The sequence below is a fragment of the Hesperophylax consimilis genome, chromosome 9, assembly GCF_061612785.1.
Source record: "Hesperophylax consimilis isolate HC1 chromosome 9, BYU_Hcon_1.0, whole genome shotgun sequence".
Classification (NCBI taxonomy): Eukaryota; Metazoa; Arthropoda; class Insecta; order Trichoptera; family Limnephilidae; genus Hesperophylax; species Hesperophylax consimilis.
Window position 1 is genome coordinate 3,799,376 of NC_142844.1, and position 19,351 is coordinate 3,818,726.

Consider the following 19,351-nt stretch of genomic DNA (forward strand, 5'->3'; position numbering starts at 1 on the left):
ATAACAAAACTATCTCATTGGAGGAGGATCCACATATAATTACCAACCATGTTAATAACTTCTTCAGTGATATTGGTCCTACATACGCAAAAAACTTGTGCAGTGCTAATAAAACCAACAAAATGTATCTTGTTAACAATTTTAAACCTGGTACTCAAGTTACAGGAGATAGTTTTGAATTTAAAACTACTAAAATTTTTGAAGTTACTAAAGTTATAAATGAATTAAAAATGTCTTTTTCCTGTGGTATCGATGGCTTAAGTATAATGGTGTATAAACAGCATGTTTATGAGTTAGCTGGTCCTATAACTCATATTGTTAATCTTAGCTTTAAGAATGGCATATTTCCTTCCCATTGTAAAAATGCCAAGATTATACCTCTTTTCAAAGGTGGAGATCACGAAAATGTTAATAATTACAGACCAATATCTTTGCTCAATACTCTCTCAAAAATAATAGAAAGACTGGCTAAGTCAAGATTAGTATCATTTTTAGAAAAATACAAAATACTCTCCGACAGCCAATTTGGTTTCAGAGAGAACAGAAGTACGAGTGATGCTATATTAAAGGTATTGACCAAAGTTATAAACGCACTGGACTATGGCAACAAAGCTATAGCGGTATTTTTAGACTTATCAAAGGCCTTCGATACGGTTTCCCACGAGTTGCTTCTTAAGAAATTATTATCTTTAGGCATTGATAATACAGCTATGGGTTGGTTCAGATCTTACCTTAGTGATAGAACACAGCAAGTAGAAATAAATAAAATGTTAAGCGATAGTAAATCTATCTCATTTGGAGTACCACAAGGTAGTGTACTCGGGCCAATATTATTTCTTATTTATATAAACGATTTATGCAGTCTAAAAATTCCAGGTAACATTGTTAGTTTTGCAGATGACACTGCCTTAATATTTGAGGGTAAAAATTGGAGTGAAACTTTTGAAAAATGTGATACAGGTTTAGGAATAGTTAATAATTATCTGAGTAATAATATTTTAACTTTAAATACACAAAAAACCAAATACATCACTTTTAGCATTTCTTATAAAAGTCAGCCATCTACCTCTCATAATTTGATTATTCACAATTGTGTGCAAACGTGTAACTGCAACCCCTTGGAAAGTGTAGACAGCATCAAATACCTGGGGGTAAAAATTGATAAATTTTTGAGGTGGAATGATCATGTCGAAATGTTAGTAAATAAAGTTAGGAGACTTATCTATATTTTTAAAGATCTCAGACATGTACTAGACAAGGAAAAATTAAAAACAGTGTATTTTGCTATAATTCAGTGCCTACTTTCATATAATATAGTGTGCTGGGGTTCCTGCCTGAAGACTGTAATAGAACCACTTAATATTGCCCAAAAACTGATTCTCAAAGTTATGTATAAGAAAAAATTTACATATCCTACACAGTTACTTTATAAGGAATGTAATATCATGAATTTAAAACAACTATTTATCCTACAAACGTTATGCAGATTTTTTAACAATATTAGTTCTGCTAAAAGAACGCAACAAATTCGTACTACAAGAATTGGCTCTGGTCTGAACTTTATGGCAATTCACCCTAAATCCTCATTTGGGCAGAGACATTATTTGTACCAGGCTCCACTTTTATTTAATAGCCTTCCAGATCACATTAAATCGTCAAATTCCTTGTGTACATTTAAAAAGAATGTTAAATTATTTCTGCCATCCGAGGATTTCCAACATATTCTTTCATCTTTGTCCTTTTAAATTGTGGCATAATATTTTGAATAAGTTAATTTTTTCATCCTTTTCTTTTTTAATGTAAATGTTTTTTTCTCTCTTTCTTTCATCTCTGTTTAAAAAAAAAATAATAGTTTGTTACATTTTTATTGCAATTAAATATCTTGGTCACCCTACATGTTTACAGCATTATATTGTAATGAATAGGCTGATAGGTACCATGTAGGTATCCAATTCGCAGAAACGTCAATGTAACAATATTGTTATCTTAATATTTGAATTATTTTTTTTTAATATTTGTACTATTTTAAATCTCTTATAATCTTTGTACTATTTTTTTAATATTTTGTAAAATTATTAACCTCAACACAGGCTTGTCCTAGTGAGGTTAAAAATTATAACTTAAAAAAAAGATACAATGTAAAGAAACGATAAATAAATAAAAAAAATAAATAAGATAGAGCAACAATATTGCGTGTTGCTTTTACGTCAACAGATGGGGCTTTTTTAATAAAAAAAACTTGTTTTTATCCCTTCAAAGGTGACATCTATATAATATAGGTACAGAAAAACACATGCGTATTTGAATGTAACGTTGTGTCAAAATTTCAAAGCAATCGGAGAAGAACTTGGGGAGATTTACGATTTTGAACAAACATTTTTATTTGTATAGATACCGAAAATTCATGGTGGAACCATTATAATGATTTATTAAAATAATTTATCCCCTTTTTAATTTTGACCGTTACCGGTTTCAGCCTATCACGACCATCTTCAAGTTTTTAAAATAATTTCACAAGTTTTAAATTGTTTTATCTATACGCGTACCCATATGATAATAAAACAATACTTTCCGTTTGTGGGATTTTAACCTCGGCACACTACAGAGGTGTTAGTTCACAGGAGCTCGGCATTTCAAAGATTAACCCTAGATAACTAATCGCTAGTTGAGGCGACGACGCGCTACTTGGCGAAATTCGAAATCACCTACTTCCCCCCGCTCCCCGACCTTGACTCTTTCATTACCTTCCTAATTTGAGTAAACAGAGCAGCACGTTACGCGATTGCGGCCACACGCATACTAGGACGTGCCCTATGACCATCTTGTCGTCCGCTGGACGAAAGTTTAGTTATAACAACAATTTTTATTTTTAAGGTACGTGCATTCATATATTTATTGTGAATGTCGGCGAATCTTCTACAATAGAAGCTCCGGTTCCATCTACGTCAAATGTGCGTAAAATTTGCCACCTGTGTCCATCCTAGGCCCGGAGGATGACCAAACACCGTTGCACCAGATGTAGAAAGGCTATTTGTGGTCCACATAATGTTGACATGTGTGGTCACTGTGTAGACTGATATTTTGATATTAATTTGTTCATTATAAACCTTACTTTTGTGCCGTGTAAAAAGTTCCTATCTTAATTAAATATATTTGATTTATTTTTAGTGTTTTATTGCGTAGTCCACTCGACGAATGTGTAGTTACAATGAAAATAGTTTAGTTATCTAGGGTTAATAAATCACTTCTAGTGTGAATTATCTATTTATTGGCCACCCTTAAGGCGATGCACGTCGTGTAATATTTTAAATTGAACCGCTATCAATAACAACCCTTACGTAGATGGCGATAAGGTTTAAATTCCCGCTTAACACCATCTGCCTGTTTTGATTTATGCAAGAAAAAAACATGGTCAATAAGTGCCTTTTATATTTATTTTGTGGATGTTCAGGCATAAATATTTAATTTCTTTTCAATCATTTTATAAATAACTTAATTTGCCACATTATACAATAAAATCATAACCGAAAATGGGTTCATAACATAGACATATGAATATTAGTAGACCTGCCCTAAGTGATTAATAGCGTATTATCCCCACTCCCCATACCGGTTCTATTGGAGCCGGCTGGGCTCGCGTATGGCCTCAAGTGAAATTTGAAAACGTGACGTCATCATTCTTGTGCGAACTATGGTCGAGGCATCATCGGTTCATTTTACGAAATAACACGGCAAAATGTTGACTTGTGATATGAAAACTTGTAAAAATAGATGTGAAAAAGAGAATAAACCCAATTGTCGTATTACATTCCATAAGTAAGCATTATTTTACTTTATTTTAAGCTTATTCACACCGTATTATATGGATCAGTTTTAGAAACATATACTATCACATCACAATGTAGCGATTCTCAAGTGTGCTCATCGTTGTTTACTGGGGTAAGTAAATTATGAAACATTTGTAAGTGTCTTAACTAAATATAACTACGACTCTGCAAACAGAAGAAATTTACTTTGCCGAATTTGGACTTCGAAAATTAGTTCATAACGTGGCGAGTAATTTGCGCTCCCATGTAAAAATGTCTATTCATTCAAAAGCAGATTTTACTTTCAAGAACTAAATGGTGATATTATAATGCGAGATGCCTATTTACTGTCAGATTGATTTATTGACGAATCACAGTCAGTTTAACCCCCTTCGTTCTTCAACAGTTGATTTTACCCCTCGCCATTATCTTCTCGTCTATTAATTCCTATGTCTGTGGTTCATAAGGAGATTTTGAACTTTAAAGCAGTTTTCATAGGCCTTTACATTATTTTTTTCTGGGCTTATAAAAAGACTTGTCTAAAAAATACTCGATTATTTCAAAGGCCAAGATGTATTCTACTCGCAGTATTTAATTAAAGCATCTGAAACATTTCTAGGCGACCAAATTTTCAAACCAAAAACACATGATTTTGCATTACTATGTATGCCTTAAGAGTGTTTCTAAAAAAGAAGATATTTTTGAGAAAATTTCCAATGCAAACGTTAAAAGTATAATGGTGGGGAAGTGGTTTAGGAAATAAAAGAGGCGTTTTCTGTCAAGATGTATTTGTCATGCTTTAACAGATAAATACACAAAATCCGACAAAGCAAATGTGTTCTCAGAAAGCTTATAATAAATGTATGTTAAGTATAAAGGTATAACCATTAGCATATCCATGAATAATAATAAAATTAGTAAAAACAATCGATTGACAAACGAGCTTCATAACTAACTTGTAATAATTATCTTTATTTATAGTTAAAAAATATCAGCAACTATTGTTATTACGGAAAATTCAGATTATGTATAATTAAATGACTTATTAAGTTCAATAATTGAGCGCGCTACTTAACTTTCAGTTGGAAGTGAATTGATTTCTTTGTAGTGATGACAATCCACAAGACATTGCACATTGGATAATATAAGAGATCAAATAATATTATAAAGCCACGTACCCGCGCACAGCTTTGCAGAACGGATTTACCTTATAACCAACAAGCCAATGTATTAGGCCATCCTAATCAGGAATGGTTGACAGCTGACAGTGTTAACAGTGTGTTGGTGTTTCTATGGTCAAACACTGTTGATAGTTATTGCTTTTCTTACTGTCTTCTTGTATAAACAAGATGCATCCATAATATAATATATTAAATATCAATAAGGTAACATTTTAAAGTCATCAATATCGGGCTTTATGTACTTTTTCATATTTTAATGAAACATAATGCATTATAATTCCCGTGAAAAACAATAATAATTCTTCATCCATTTTTCGAGACGCTGCATTTAATTCGCAATCGGCGTGGGTACACGACGTTGAGCATGTTCGACCAATTGTGTGTACCGAGCATAGACATGCGCGAGTACCGAGCTTAATATTCTGCTTTGCTTCACCAAAACTCTGGAAATTATACTTTTAGTCAACAGTTCAGTCGCATTCTCTGTCACAGCGGCAAGTCTGTTCCGCTTCCTCCCCGCAGCTGCTGTGTTTTGCCACCCAAACATGAACACAAAGTGGCCACTTCAGCTGCTACTTAATGTTATTCTGCCAACCAATCCTAGCAAATCTCTGCATACACTCTGCACCCACTGCTCTAGAGATTCTCAGTTTCCCAACAGTCACTCAAGAAACAATCAAACAAATAAAGCTGAACTTCCATTTCTCAAGATTTAGTAAAGATTATAATCAAAAATATATCTAAATACAACAAAAACCTACGGCCACTCCCACTTTATCATCCGAGTTACAGAAGCTCAACTCTCCATCCAGAAACAGATTGCTTTTATTCCAGAGATTATCACAATCATCCTAAACATTAGCCCATCGACGGACAGGGCATCATTATATCTAACAGTACAATATAATTATATAATAAGATTTATATAGTTGATTTACTTCACACGATACAACATTCAGACGTAACACTGTAGAGGGGCTAGCGTAGGGCCCCGCAGACACCCCCAGGGAATGACTCTCGGACGAGAAGCGGCGCACTGCTCCTCACGGGAGGCGGACAAGGGCCGCCGGGGCGAGTCCCCATGGCAGGGGTGCTGTAGGACAATGGGGAGTTTTTGACCAGTCCTGAGCCCCCTAAGGGGTACTTGTAATTGGGGTAGGAGGGGGGGAAACCCCACACAGGATTAGTACCATACTGAGGGAGGTTTCCCGCAGGCTGGAAATGGCAGGATTGGTATTGTCGAGAGAAAGGCTGTTCCCTGCGCGGGGGGTGGGGAGGGTGGACGCGCCGGGGCAGGGCGTGTTGCTAGCAGCGCTGCAAGTAATCCTGGTATGTGGCCGTGATTTCCTCGGACTGGTAGCGCGTCAGCTTGATGCTACTACGCACGTCCGACGTGATGTGGGCCTTGAAGCCGCCTTTGCGGAGCAGAGAATCTATTGTCTGTATTTGGTCCCAACCTAAAATGAAGCAGTATGTTTACAATGTCATCATTTGCAAAATCAACTGCCACCATAGACATAAGAAACCGTAGACATGCAATAACACATAACAGTGAAATAATCAACATAAATTAAAAGAGATGATTGTATTATTTTTATGATAGGAGCTTTGTATGACAACCCTAAATATATTTATCAACGTGCACATGTTGTTATTGTGGTAAGTAAATTAAACACATTTCTAAAACTTTGTAACTTAATACAGTAACAAAATATTTAATGTTTTTGCGGATTTGCAATAAAGTTGATTACTAACTAAGTTGATAACTAAAATTGCTACATACTAATAATTTGCGCGCCATTGTAAAAGGGACTAGTAATTTGTAAGCAGATTTTTAGTAAGTCTTAAAAGAGATAATACAATGCGAGTTGCCTGAAAACTGTTGGATTCATTTATTGTCATTGAAAGGGTGACGCCTACGCCACCACTCTGCCCCTCACCCTTATTGGCATGTCTATGGTTTTTCATGTCTATGACTGCCACACAAGTGTTGGAGTGGCACTAATACTGATTAATTGCAAGTTTGTATTTTAGATTTCATTATGTTGATAGTTACAAAGAAGTGTGAGTGTGCTAACCCTGCTCCGTGGCGACTTGAGGTAGATAAGTTGCGGTTCGTCGGTTTCCCTTCTCACTGAGGAACTCGATGCGGATACCGTGAACTCCGATCTGCCAGTCCAGGTAGTGCTCCGCATCCTCGAAATGCTGCAGGATGGACACGGAGACAGTCAGCCTCGGCACCTCATCCCTAATTATTGGAGGGAAACGGGAATCTTTCAAAGCGCTTGTGATTGCATATTCACGCAAACCTGGAAACACATCGAGGTCATTAGCGAGGGGAATTCACACATTTGGTCATTAGCCAAGGGAATTCTAAGATTTTAACAGAAATAATAAATTCTACGGCAATTTTATAGTTCACAACTATCACGGAAAAGTGTAAAGCTTTTAATGTGTATTAACTCTTTAGACTTTGTCCACTAGCACAATAAATGAAACTGTAGACTAACTAACAAGATAAGTACATTTGAAGTGCATTATTTTCCGGACAAAAGGGACTGTTTACTTTTAGCCGCTTTATGACTTTTACAATAAAATGGTCACAAAGCAAATATACCAGATCTTTTGCTTATCAAAGGTCCGGCCAGCAGGGGTCGTAGGGGTTAATGACATTTACGAAAAGTTTCCTTTTGATGAATTGATGTAATTTACCTGAATGCAAATGCATGGGGTTAAATGTACCGATGCATCCCCGCAACTTGTGTTCTTTTCCAATCTTCCAAGTCACAAACAAAGGGCTACAAACACAAAGACATTGTGAGAAGAAAGTTTCATATAAACAACATTTTATTACCTATTTCGGAAAAGCTCTTTTATTGACTTAGGTTTATATTTCATTTCAACACTAATGAACCCATCACATAGCACAAATTTTAAAATAAATATTTAATATAATGCAACGATATTATTCTTATGTTATCATTGAAGAGTACCTCAAGGTTCATGCATCGAAATGACAATATTATTATAAACACAGATATCTAATTCTGAAGTGTTTTTGGCACGATCGACTTTTGCAAAAGCAAAAAAATCTAAAAGATCTATTGAAAAACTTTAAAACACATATTTCTCATTCAGAGTAAATGTTAAAATTATTTCGAAATTCACAAAAACTGTATACCTTCAAGTTAGAAATGATCGCATTTTTTAAATATAATGCGGTTAGGTCGTGACTGTCAAAAACTGGATACAAGGGTGTTGTTTTCAAGTTTATAACTGAAAACTTTTTAAGTGTGATAAATTATTGATAGAGAAAACAAAGAAAGTTGCTTACTATGCATCGTTGGTAAAGTTTGGTGTTTGAGGTGGATCCATACTGTGAAGTTGACAGTACAACACGTCGAAACAAAAATAGCACATATCCGAGATGGCCACGAGCTCATGTTGAACACCATTCATGGTCTTATCTACCCCATTGGTAAGGCCGTGAATATTATTTAATTTTTGTTTCTTTGTTCCACAACAGCTCGAAGCCATGGCTATTTTCCTTTCTATCACAACTCTCAACTTCACAACTACTCTCAACTGACAATGTTAAGCAACACGAGAAAACTGAAAGTTAAAACGAATACCACCTTGAGAATCATCGCTTTCAATAATAGACAATGCGATTTCTTTCTCATAGACAATGAACCATTATCATAAATAAACCACTCACACCATTATAATAAAATTGGGGACCCTCCCGAGGATCTTAAAAAATATACAAAGTTACGAACTTTCGGACCTTCCAATCGACTACAGATTAAAATGAATTGTAGAAAGAACATAAAATATTCGAAGGATTTCATCCTTATCATCATTAATGTTATATAATGGAAATATTTATTATTATTAACTGATACAGAAGTAGTTAGAAAAAAAGTGTAAATTTTTTTTTACTCAACGGATTAAAAGAGATATATATCAATCTTGGTAACAAACGATGAGTTTTCAAAAGCCAAGACGTCTAAATCAAAATAGTGAAACAAAATCCTCTGTCCTTTTTTGATTCAAAGGGGGAATTAAGATTTGCCAGTCATTCCAGCATCATTAATTTGTACATGTAATTTTATGCACCTATTAATTGTATATTAACTAAGTTTTCATAACTAACTGGATTGTTCTTATGTGAGTGAGAACAACTTTTGTAAATACCCAGTATAAATAAATAAAATACCCATTTTTAAAAAACTAAACTAACTAAAACTTGTAAGTTTTTAGATTCTCACGGCCAAAAGCATTTTTGTTGTTTGTTTTTGGGGTGTTATGCCGTGTTGCGCTAACTCCTTCTTTAGCCGACGTTTCGGACAGCGTTGCAGTGTCCATCATCAGGGCAGATCCGGTAGATCCGAAGATGTGTAAATTTTGGTTGCGAGTTTGTGCTTGTTTTGGCGAATTCGCCACAAGATGTCGCCACTTTCGTTGGCATTTCGCACTTGGACGGGCCCAGGCCACAAATAAATAAGCACAAACTCGACAACCAAAATTTACACATCTTCGGATCTACCGGATCTGCCCCGATGATGGACACTGCAACGCTGTCCGAAACGTCGGCTAAAGAAGGAGTTAGCGCAACACGGCATAACACCCCAAAAACAAACAACAAAAACTTACATTATATTTATTTAATGTGGTTCTTACAATCGATTTTGAATTGATCAATTGGTCTAGTTTTAGGATTTCTGGTAACACATTATAATATTTCATCCCTAGATTAAATACGGTAGAAATGAGATCCCTGAGGCATACGTGTGCTAAAACCATGGATGAACACGCGAGAAGTCCGCAAAGAATGCAAGGCTGTTGTAAGCGTAATGAGTAAGATTAAGAAAGGGACGCTTAAATGGTTTGGGCATGTAGAGCGAACAAAGAAAGAAAGGAATGTAAGGAGAATATATGGCGCAAATTTGAATGGTAGAAGTAGTTGGGGACGCCCGAGGAAGATATGGCATGATCAAGGGAATCAGATACTTGAGTCGGGCCATGTCAAGAGTCAGAATAACAGAAGTACGTTTGAATGTGATTGAGGCAACGAGTGTTTGGCAGACCGTCCTATCTGCCTACCCCTACGGAACAGCGTCGTAAACTGTTTCACTTATTGGATTTGTCCTATTTTAATAGTTTGATTTCATTGCACGTCCTTGCATGGTCTGTGAATGTCTTTGTGGTTGGTAACAAGTTGTTTATTATGCAAATCTATCTTCACAGGGCGTTTAATTTCATTGGTATTTTAACAGCGATTATTAGCACAAGAATCTCAGCTGCCTGGGACCAGTGGAATAATGGCTTCTCCAATCTCGGGTATGTCGAGATGTTGAAAGAAGTTGGGTTGGGGTAGGAGATGTGAAAGAGGAAGGTTGATAAGTAGTTGGTTCTAAAGGCTCTATTTCATCATGATACCACAGTGGCACAACCTGTTGGGCTAACATGATGTCCAAATGAGTAAGCCGCCAAACATTTTAGTGGTTAGACTCTCACCAGTGTAATCATTAAATTCAGACCCTTTCTAAATGTTGCAATCTCTGCGGTATGAGGGTGGGGGATATGAGGAATCGGGGAGAAGAATTTATTAAAATAATACAAATTATTTTTATTATGTACTTATTGATTTATTGCAAGATTCATGTCAGTATAACGCGTAGGCTTCTAAAGTCTGCAATCTCATATTAACAAGCAAAATAATTTCATATCCTGGTGAAAACTACCATTTAATGGTTTTCAAAAGAGTTATTAATATATATACAAATAATTCAAATAGACATTTGATTTGAAAAAATAAATAATTTCACGAGAATAAGTCACTTAAAAGTAAAAATTTTGTTCAACGTACACTAAAAAAAGATATATATTTATCTGTTATTTATTAAATTAATATTGGCAAATGAACCAACATTGGTATACCGTAAGTTAATCATACAATATCTGATTCATTGTAAATGTTAATATAATTATTTATATATAAGTATCTATATAGATATATTATCTAAGTCGTTTCTAAATTTTCGTACACACATATTTAGTGATTTGGTGTCCCAGCCAGTTTCAAATTAATTATATATATATCTTTATGTACACATTGGCTATAAAACCTTTCCTTAGTCAATAAACTGGAAAATAATAATTATTGAAAACTGTCAAAGTCATCGTCATTTCATTGTGATTGAATATAACAATATCAAATGAGCCAACTAATCATAGACAGAGTATAAGAATAAGCCTTAAGATTAGAGTAAAAATAAAATTCTACAAAAAAATATAAATATATTTTTACACATTGATTTAAGAGTCGATATCATCCTCATGTTGGCTGGAAAAATAGCTCACTAGGCCTCCAAACTCTCCCGGTTCTTCTTCAGTTTGTTGTCTAGGATGTGGATCCCCTACGGGCAGGGGAGCCAGCGGGTGCGGGATGGGGCGTGGACAGGGCACAGGGAGCAAGGGGGAGAAGGGAGGTGGGCCCAGTAGAGGCGGGGGACCATGCGAGGGGTGAGGTAAGTGGGAAGGAGGGAGACCATGGCTAGCCGGAAGGCTCTGTGTGGAAGGTGGGACTTGCAAAGGGGGAGATCCCTCGTGAGAATGGAGAGGAGCTGCTGTTGCAGGAATAGGAACAGGGACACGAGGTGGAGATGGTCCATCACTGGGAGGGCTATCGCGGTTAAGAGGTGGCATTTGTGAAATGGGTGGTCCTTGTGAAGCGTGGGGACCTAGTGGCGGGGTCAGCCCATGAGCAGAAGGCGGCCTTTGTGGAGGCAACGGGCTGGGGGTTAGAGGCGAGCCTTGTGCAGATGGCGGCCGTTGAGGTACAAGAGGAACCTGTAGAGGAACGGGCCCTTGCGGAGAAGGAGGAGTGGCTGCAGGAGGAGGAGAGTCTTGTGCTGGGGGCGAGCCCTGTGTCGATGGGGACCCTTGTGACGAAGGTGAGCCACGTGATGGAACACCCTGAGATACAGGTGGGCCACATGCTGGAGATGGGATAGATGGTGGAGACGGGCCACGTATCAGTGGCAGCCCGTGTGATGGAGGTAGACCAATTGTTGGAGATGGCCCATGAGATGGTTGTGGCCTATGAGGGAGCCCCTGTGTTGGTGGCAGAGCTTGAGATTGAGATTGTCCCAGGGGACCAGGTGCGGCATGTAAACCTTGTATTGATGGCGGGCCGTGTATTGGTGGTGGGCCGTGTGTTGGTGGTGGGCCGTGCGTTGGTGGTGGGACGTGTGTTGGTGATGGGCCGTGTGTTGGTGGTGGGCCGTGTGTTGGTGGTGGGCCGTGCGTTGGTGGTGGGCCGTGCGTTGGTGATGGGCCGTGTGTTGGTGGCGGTCCGTGTGTTGGTGGTGGGCCATGTGTTGGTGGTGGACCGTGTGTTGGTGATGGGATGTGTGTTGGTGGCGGGCCGTGTGTTGGTGGTAATCCCTGTGTTTGGGATGGACCTTGAGTTAGGGGCAACCCCTGCGTTTGAGGTACACTGTGTATCGGTGGCGGGCCTTGCATTTGGGATGGACCCTGTGATGGAGGTAGTCCGTGAATTGACATCGGACCATGTGTTGGTGGTGGTATTGGATGTGTTGTAGGTGGTCCATGTCCCGATGAAGGGCCTTGCGTAGATAGGGGGCCATGAGGTAGACCATGGGTTTGTGGTGGACTCTGTGTTGGAGGCATACCATGTGATGCAGGTGGACCATGTATTAGGGGTAGTCCATGTGTTGCTGGAGGGCCTTGTGTTGGGGGTAAACCATGTGTTGAGGGGCCATGTGTCGGAGGACCGTGCATCAAAGGTGGACCGTGTGGAGGGCCATGCGGGTGAGGTAGGCCATGTGGAGGACCATGTGGAATGCCATGTGGCGGGCCGTGAGGTGGGCCATGTGACTGTTCGTGCGGATGGGGTGGGCCGTGTGGAGGGCCATGTGATGGTCCATGCATTGAGGGTGGACCATGCGCGAGAGGAGAACCATTAGTTGGAGGAAGACCATGTGCAGGATGTGGTCCATGTGAGGGGGGTCCTCCATGCATAGGTGGTCCATGTAATGATGGTGGACCGTGCGCTGAAGCAGGTCCGTGCGATTGGTGCTGGCCATGAGCAGACTGTGGGCTATGCATTGGGGGTGGCCCGTGTATAGAGTGGGTGCCATGTTGGGATGAAGGCGGGCCATGCATTGATGATTGGCCATGCATCGAGGGAGAACCGTGAGCAGGTTGCCCGTGCATGGACATATGTGCTTGGCCGTGAATAGAGGGCGGGCCATGCGATTGAGGCGGGCCATGTGACTGAGGCGGGCCATGTGGTTGTGGGGGGCCGTGTGATTGAGGTGGGCCGTGTGGTTGAGGTGGGCCGTGTGATTGAGGGGGGCCATGTGACTGTGGTGGGCCATGAGGCTGTGATGGGCCATGAGGCTGGGGTGGGCCATGTGGCTGCAGTATACCATGTGACTGGGGTGGGCCATGTGATTGTGGAGGGCCATGTGATGGGTGTGGGCCATGGATAAGAGGACTGCCATGAGGAGGTGTGCCATGAGTTGGAGGTGGGCCATGCAACATTTGATGACCATGGTTAGGTGGTGGTGGAGTGCCATGGGCGGGAAGGGGCCCGAGAGCATGTGGCCCGTGGGGGTGAGGAGGCCCATGAGGGCTGTGCGGCGGAGGCGGCCCGTGTGGGCTATTAGAGGGTGGTGGGCCGTGGGGACTGTGTGAGGGTGGAGGGCCGTGGTGGCGGAGGGGTGGCGGGGGGGAACGCTGGCGCCCATGCATGTGAGGGGGCATGTAGTGCATGTCTGCATTGGAGGGGTAGGGTGGGTAGGGAGCATACTGAGGCGCGTAGGGTCCCTGGGGGTATCGAGAGGCCGCTGTGAGGTTAATTCGGCCGCGTGCCATCCTTTCCCCTTTGCCCTCAGTGTGTTTGAGCTGCGGGTGTCTAGAGGGAGGTGGCGAAGAGGGAGCTGAGGTATTAGAATCCTCATTTCCTTCATCGTCAGGTCCGGGTGACTTATCCAAACCTTCCGGCGACAGAGACCGTTTGATGTTTATTCCTGAGCCCGGTTCACTTTTTATTTCCATATTGGGATCCATTTCCTTCTTCTGCTTGTCTTCAGGTATAGGTGGTTCCTGGGGGTTCCTGTTGCCCGGGTGGTGCATCATGTGGGGCGGGAAGCGGTGTGGGGGTGGTGGGGGATAATAGATGGGTCCCCCACCGGATGGGGAGGGGTCCATGGGATGAGGCGGGTGGGGTCGGTACATAGCGCCCGGGGGGCCGCGGGGAGGGCCATACATCGAGCCACTGCCGTACATTGAAGATCCCCTGAAAAATGAAATATTAAATATATACTAACTAAAATTAACAACACTCCCTTGATCTTGTGCAATTTTAATTTAAAAATACAATATTAAATGGAGCTATTTCAAATTTTCAGTATTAACAAACCTATATGGAGGAGGCATCATGTGAGGCATGCGTGTAATGACGCTGGGTGCCTCTGTGGCCGGGCGGAAGGGCTGCGGAGCCCCTGCCACTGCCAGAGTTCCTGTAGAACATTGGACAGATTAACATTGAGCTTATAACCAACATTCGCTACAGCAAAAACACTAAATTAAATACGAAACAACTACATATACTGTGGCCACCGAGAGATTGCCCCAGGTAAATCAAAAACAAAGTTAATTTTCAAATAAAATTTTTTTAACTGTGTTTGGTTCACTGGTGAACATTCTACTAAAATCCATGTTTTATTATTATCCGATTTAAACCTTTATGCATTAAGGAATTTTATGAAATACAAGGGCAGAATCGCTTGCGCTAATATCAGTTTAGAAATACCTTTTTAATTGATGAATCTAGCTTCTCTGACAGCTCTGAAATAAATTATCTGTGAGATTCTGCGTGGCGTTTCCCAAATGGGAGATTTTATTTAATAGGTAAAGTTAACTATTCTGGGGAAACGTCTTACGATAGAAACATGAAATATATATGAATATCACACAAAAAAAAGTTTTTATTCTGATATTTGAGCAAAACTCGTCAAGGTAATTTTCACGCAGTTCCGAACTTTTGCCCCACAGTCAACGGGTTAAATCAATGTTGGATAACTGCGGGTCAAAATTTCGCTGCAGGCAATTTCTTAGTGGTGACGCTATAATTGGATTTTGTCACTAGCGTAGAAAATTTGTCAGTATTCAAAGGTGTAGGTAGTCAACCACACCAGACCGGTATCCTGACTTCCATAAATCATTAATATTTATATCATCTCTGTGATCCATCACCGCATAAGTTAACTCAAATGCCATTTGACTATGGATATAGTTGTGCAATAGTAACTCCAAAGTGAGAAATCGCAGGAAGAGGTCAAATATGACTTACATGGATCTATGCTGACGGTAAAATTTACTAAGTTAGTTTGTATGTTTGAATGTATTCTTATGTATTCTTTCTAGTTATATACACCCGCATTCCATGCACATACAGTGAAACTTTGGGAGATGCTTTAAAAATATATATATTTTTTTTAAACACAGTAATTCTAATTTCCTTAAAAAAATATATTGTCCAGTGTAATCTAGCTTTACTTTTGTGAGTAATTCACGTATTCGGATAACAAAATGGCTACCCTCACATTTCAAATCTCAAGTGGAACAGCAGAAATGATAATTATAAATTTAAAGTTAGTTACAAGTTAAATTAAAAATATGCAAAAAAAAAATGGTTAAAATCCTTCGGGTACGTGCTGTTCCACCATATACAAGCACATAAAAACACCTTTATAATTATCATTTCTTCCCACTCGGTCAGCTGTTCGATTTAAGATTTGAAATGTGAGGGTGGCCATTTTGTTATCCGAATACGTGCAATTACTCACAAAAGTTAAGCTACGATTACACTGGACTCGGTCAGCTGTTCTATTTAAGATTTTAAATGCGAGGTTGGTTTGTAAACAACACAAAAATAAGAAATTTATCACAACTGTTTTTATTTGAGAACTTATGAAAAAAGTTTTGCTACTTTTTCACGAATAATCAATCGAAAATGGTGTATACACTAGCTTAGATTAATTTGTAGATTTGATTGATTTGATTTGATTTTTAGATTGATTGATTTGATTTGATTTGATTTGTAGATTAGATTAATTAATTAGGCTAATCATCCTTACAATTTAGTGGAATTTATTTGAGTCTAAATAAATGTGGATAAAATCACTGCATCATTTGCAATCTCTCATATCCGATTTAATGACTGCTAGGGTTAATTCAGATTCACAGTAGTTTTGAAATACAAAAAATACACAAAAAAATAAAAAACCTTCAAGTTTTTAAGTTACTGGAGAAAATGTTCTCCGCAACAAAGGGGAACTTAAGCATGGAGGACAATATACAATCGGCTTGAAAAAGATGTACACAACTGTCTAAAGAAAAGAAAGGACTTTTTAGTGAAAATTTCCGAGAAATTTGTCAAGGTTTACCTTCCAAAATGGAGGAGTTAGCAGAGGCGGGTGGGCTCTCCCCTGCGGGGCCGGCCGCTTGGCGCGCCAACGTCTTCTTGCCCGGCCCCCGGCCCCGGCGCTTGGCCCCCCCGGCCCCCGGGCCTCCACCGCCCCCCTCTCCCCCGGCGCCCAGCCCGCGCAACATCCCCTCCATACCTGTGACCATATCTTCATTTACAGTTACATGGGTTCTCAGCTTCTCATTGTAGATGCTTATTATGTCATGTCCTTATGTACTCAATTTCATTAACTATTATATTCATTTCATCATTATACAGTAAACTCGCTTACAAAGTTTTCAAGCCTGAAGTTTGGATTTTTCATCTAAATTATCTCACATACATAAAAGAAGTTTTTCATTACTGGGTATCTGGCACGGTAGATCAATAAAACCCTATATAATACGATATTGACTAAATCCGTCATCAATTTATTTTGTGTCAATATCAGTTTGGCTATCGACAGCACAACCATGCTTGGGAAATCTATATAAAATTGTTGGAATTAAACCTGTCGATCCGATATTGTTAAGTTATCGATTTGACAGTGCTAGACCTCCTGGTCCCTAGGAAAATCTTGTAAGAGAGTTTCACTGTATTTGACTGCTGGCAAAATAGCAAACTAACTAAAATGAAAACCCCTTCCAGAGAAGAGAGAGACAGGTGTTAATTAGAGAGTGACAGAATAATTCTGGCAACTTTCACCAGGGTTTAAATTAAAACAGTTTGACAACTTTTAACATTACATTGATATCATTTAAACTGCATATTTGATCAGTGTAAAAATCATTTAGTATGAATGACAACGTAATTCGTTTCAAAATACTTGCAGAAAGAGTGGATAAGGACATGACATGCGCAATATTAATATCGAATACTACTTTCATGACGTTTATTGTTGATGATACAATGATATTGATAGACAACGTGGTACATATTGTGGTTTGCTACAACACCTTTAAATACAAACGACTAACATGAAATGGAATAAACTACGATTCACAAAAATCAGTTTTTTACAGCAAAGCTATTTTTGCCATTCTGATTTTGTATGGAATCAGGCAGAAGTGTGCACAATGGAATCTTACCCCAGTAATGTGTACTTAAAACTCTAGAAACTGGAATTCAAATGACATTATGTATACTCAAAGTTAGATGTGAAAAATCCGACAGCATTCAACGTGACGGGTTAATTTCCAAGTTGAAAGTATTGGTATTGAATATTTAACTTTATTGTGAAAAGGATTTGAATAAAACATGGGACAATTCATCGCCCACAACACAAGCCGATCTATCTCACATTTGGAAATATTTAGGAGTCAAAAAACTTATTTTTTGCCAGATTCTTAGATATTTTATTATGTATGTACATGTTTCGCAAATAGGGTAAAGTAAATCCACATTAGCGAAACATGTAATAAAATGTATAAGAATTCGGCAAAAAAAGTATTTTGGCTCTCCTAAAAAAATTCCAAATATGAGATTTTTATCACTTGTTTGTATTTTGGACAACGAATTATTATTTCCAATGTATACTTCTTCAGACTACTTGTTAGTCATGTGGTTTGTAAAACCCTGTTGGCAGTTTAGAACTGCGACAGCGACAGCGTCACAGCGACAATAATGTTATGCGCCTTTGCAATGGTGTGAATTACAAAAATGCAAATGTACATAAAAATGAGTGGTGGATAAATTGAAAGAAAAAGATTCTTTCAAACAAACCTTCTCTCATGTCTCCTATCCTGTGTTCCGGGTCTCTCATGTCCGGGCGGATAGGGCTGTCTCCAGGACTCCTCATGCGCTCCTCCATGTTCATGAGAGGCCGGCGGTGATCCACTGGCACCGGCATTCCACGAGCGTCCAGCACATAGCCCGGAGGAAGCTGCCTGCCCCCAGGAGGGCCAGGGACATTCCTGCCTTCCATATCCATGTGCGGCGGACCCCTCATCATAGGCCGGCCTTGATGATCGAGAGGAATCCGACCATCCCCCATGAAGTGATGACCCGGTGGACCTTGGTGACGTTCCCCTCCTCCCATATATGGTGGGTGACCTCCTTCTTCTTCCTGTCCCCCCGGCGGCATCTGTTGCCGGTAGTTGTACATCTCTGGAGGCATGGCACGCATGCGGTCAGGCGGAGGCCCGCGCGGGTGCCCCATGTGCGGGGGGCGCATGTGCTCCCCGGGGAAGGGCGAGCGCATTAGGCCCGAGTGGTGTTGGGGCATCATGCCCCGTGGAGGCATTCCCCCGGGCCCAAACTGCATAGGACGAGGCCCGCCCGGCCCTGGCCCGGGACCAGATATGTTCAAGTTCATGACTTGACCACCCACAAAGTCTACAAAAAGGAAAAGGTTAATTTATAAATATATTTAAAGTATGGCATGTTTGGAATGTTGGTATGTCAGTACACAAGCGATGCTTCAATTGACTTGCATATAAAATTAGCCACATAAAAGTAAAGAGTAAGTTTACCCGGAGTTTTAGGTTTGCGGTTCAGCTTCTTCTGTTCTTTGTCGGCTATCTTGGCCAGTTTCTTGTCCTCTCTCTCTTTGGCCTTCATTACCTTGGCCTGCTCTTTCTCTTCCTTCTTTTTGATTCTCTCTTCCTTTTTCTTTTCTTTTTCTATGAGTTTTGCTTCCCTCTCCAGTCGTTTCTTTTCCCTTTCAACCTGAAGGAACACATTCAAATTATTATTCAGTCTTGAATTGCAAAAAAATTGTATTTGTAACTGAATTAAAAAATCATCATTCGGCCATGCAATAAACTAAAATATATTTACCTGGAAAGGTGTTAATGCTGCGGCTTTTATAGGAATGGAAGTTACTTCTCCTAATTCTCCATCATGGTCCAAATCGCTCATCT

The 19,351-nt window shown here is 39.7% G+C and overlaps 2 protein-coding genes across 4 annotated transcripts in view; both read right to left on the minus strand.

Moving 5' to 3' along the window:
* Positions 1-4,587: 4,587 nt before the first annotated feature.
* Positions 4,588-8,586, minus strand: LOC149420797 (uncharacterized protein CG5902). The gene is made up of 4 exons (XM_089635221.1): positions 8,322-8,586; positions 7,700-7,785; positions 7,066-7,296; positions 4,588-6,444 (listed from the first exon to the last, which is right to left on the minus strand). Exons 1-4 carry the CDS (start codon positions 8,522-8,524, stop codon positions 6,293-6,295), a joined length of 672 nt encoding a protein of 223 aa, XP_089491347.1. The 5' UTR covers positions 8,525-8,586; the 3' UTR covers positions 4,588-6,292.
* Positions 8,587-10,635: 2,049 nt separating this feature from the next.
* Positions 10,636-19,351, minus strand: part of LOC149420798 (uncharacterized) — a 41,855-nt gene continuing 33,139 nt past the window's right edge. The window contains exons 24-29 of one of the 3 annotated variants that reach the window (XM_089635550.1): positions 19,269-19,349; positions 18,962-19,157; positions 18,213-18,824; positions 16,471-16,647; positions 14,442-14,541; positions 10,636-14,318 (exon numbers count right to left, since the gene is read on the minus strand). In XM_089635550.1, the coding sequence (XP_089491676.1) occupies positions 11,309-14,318; positions 14,442-14,541; positions 16,471-16,647; positions 18,213-18,824; positions 18,962-19,157; positions 19,269-19,349 (4,176 nt within the window). In that variant the 3' untranslated portion in view covers positions 10,636-11,308. Of the gene's footprint in view, positions 14,319-14,441; positions 14,542-16,470; positions 16,660-18,212; positions 18,825-18,961; positions 19,158-19,268; positions 19,350-19,351 lie in introns of all 3 variants that reach the window. The other 2 variants (XM_089635549.1, XM_089635551.1) reach the window with 2 other exon arrangements.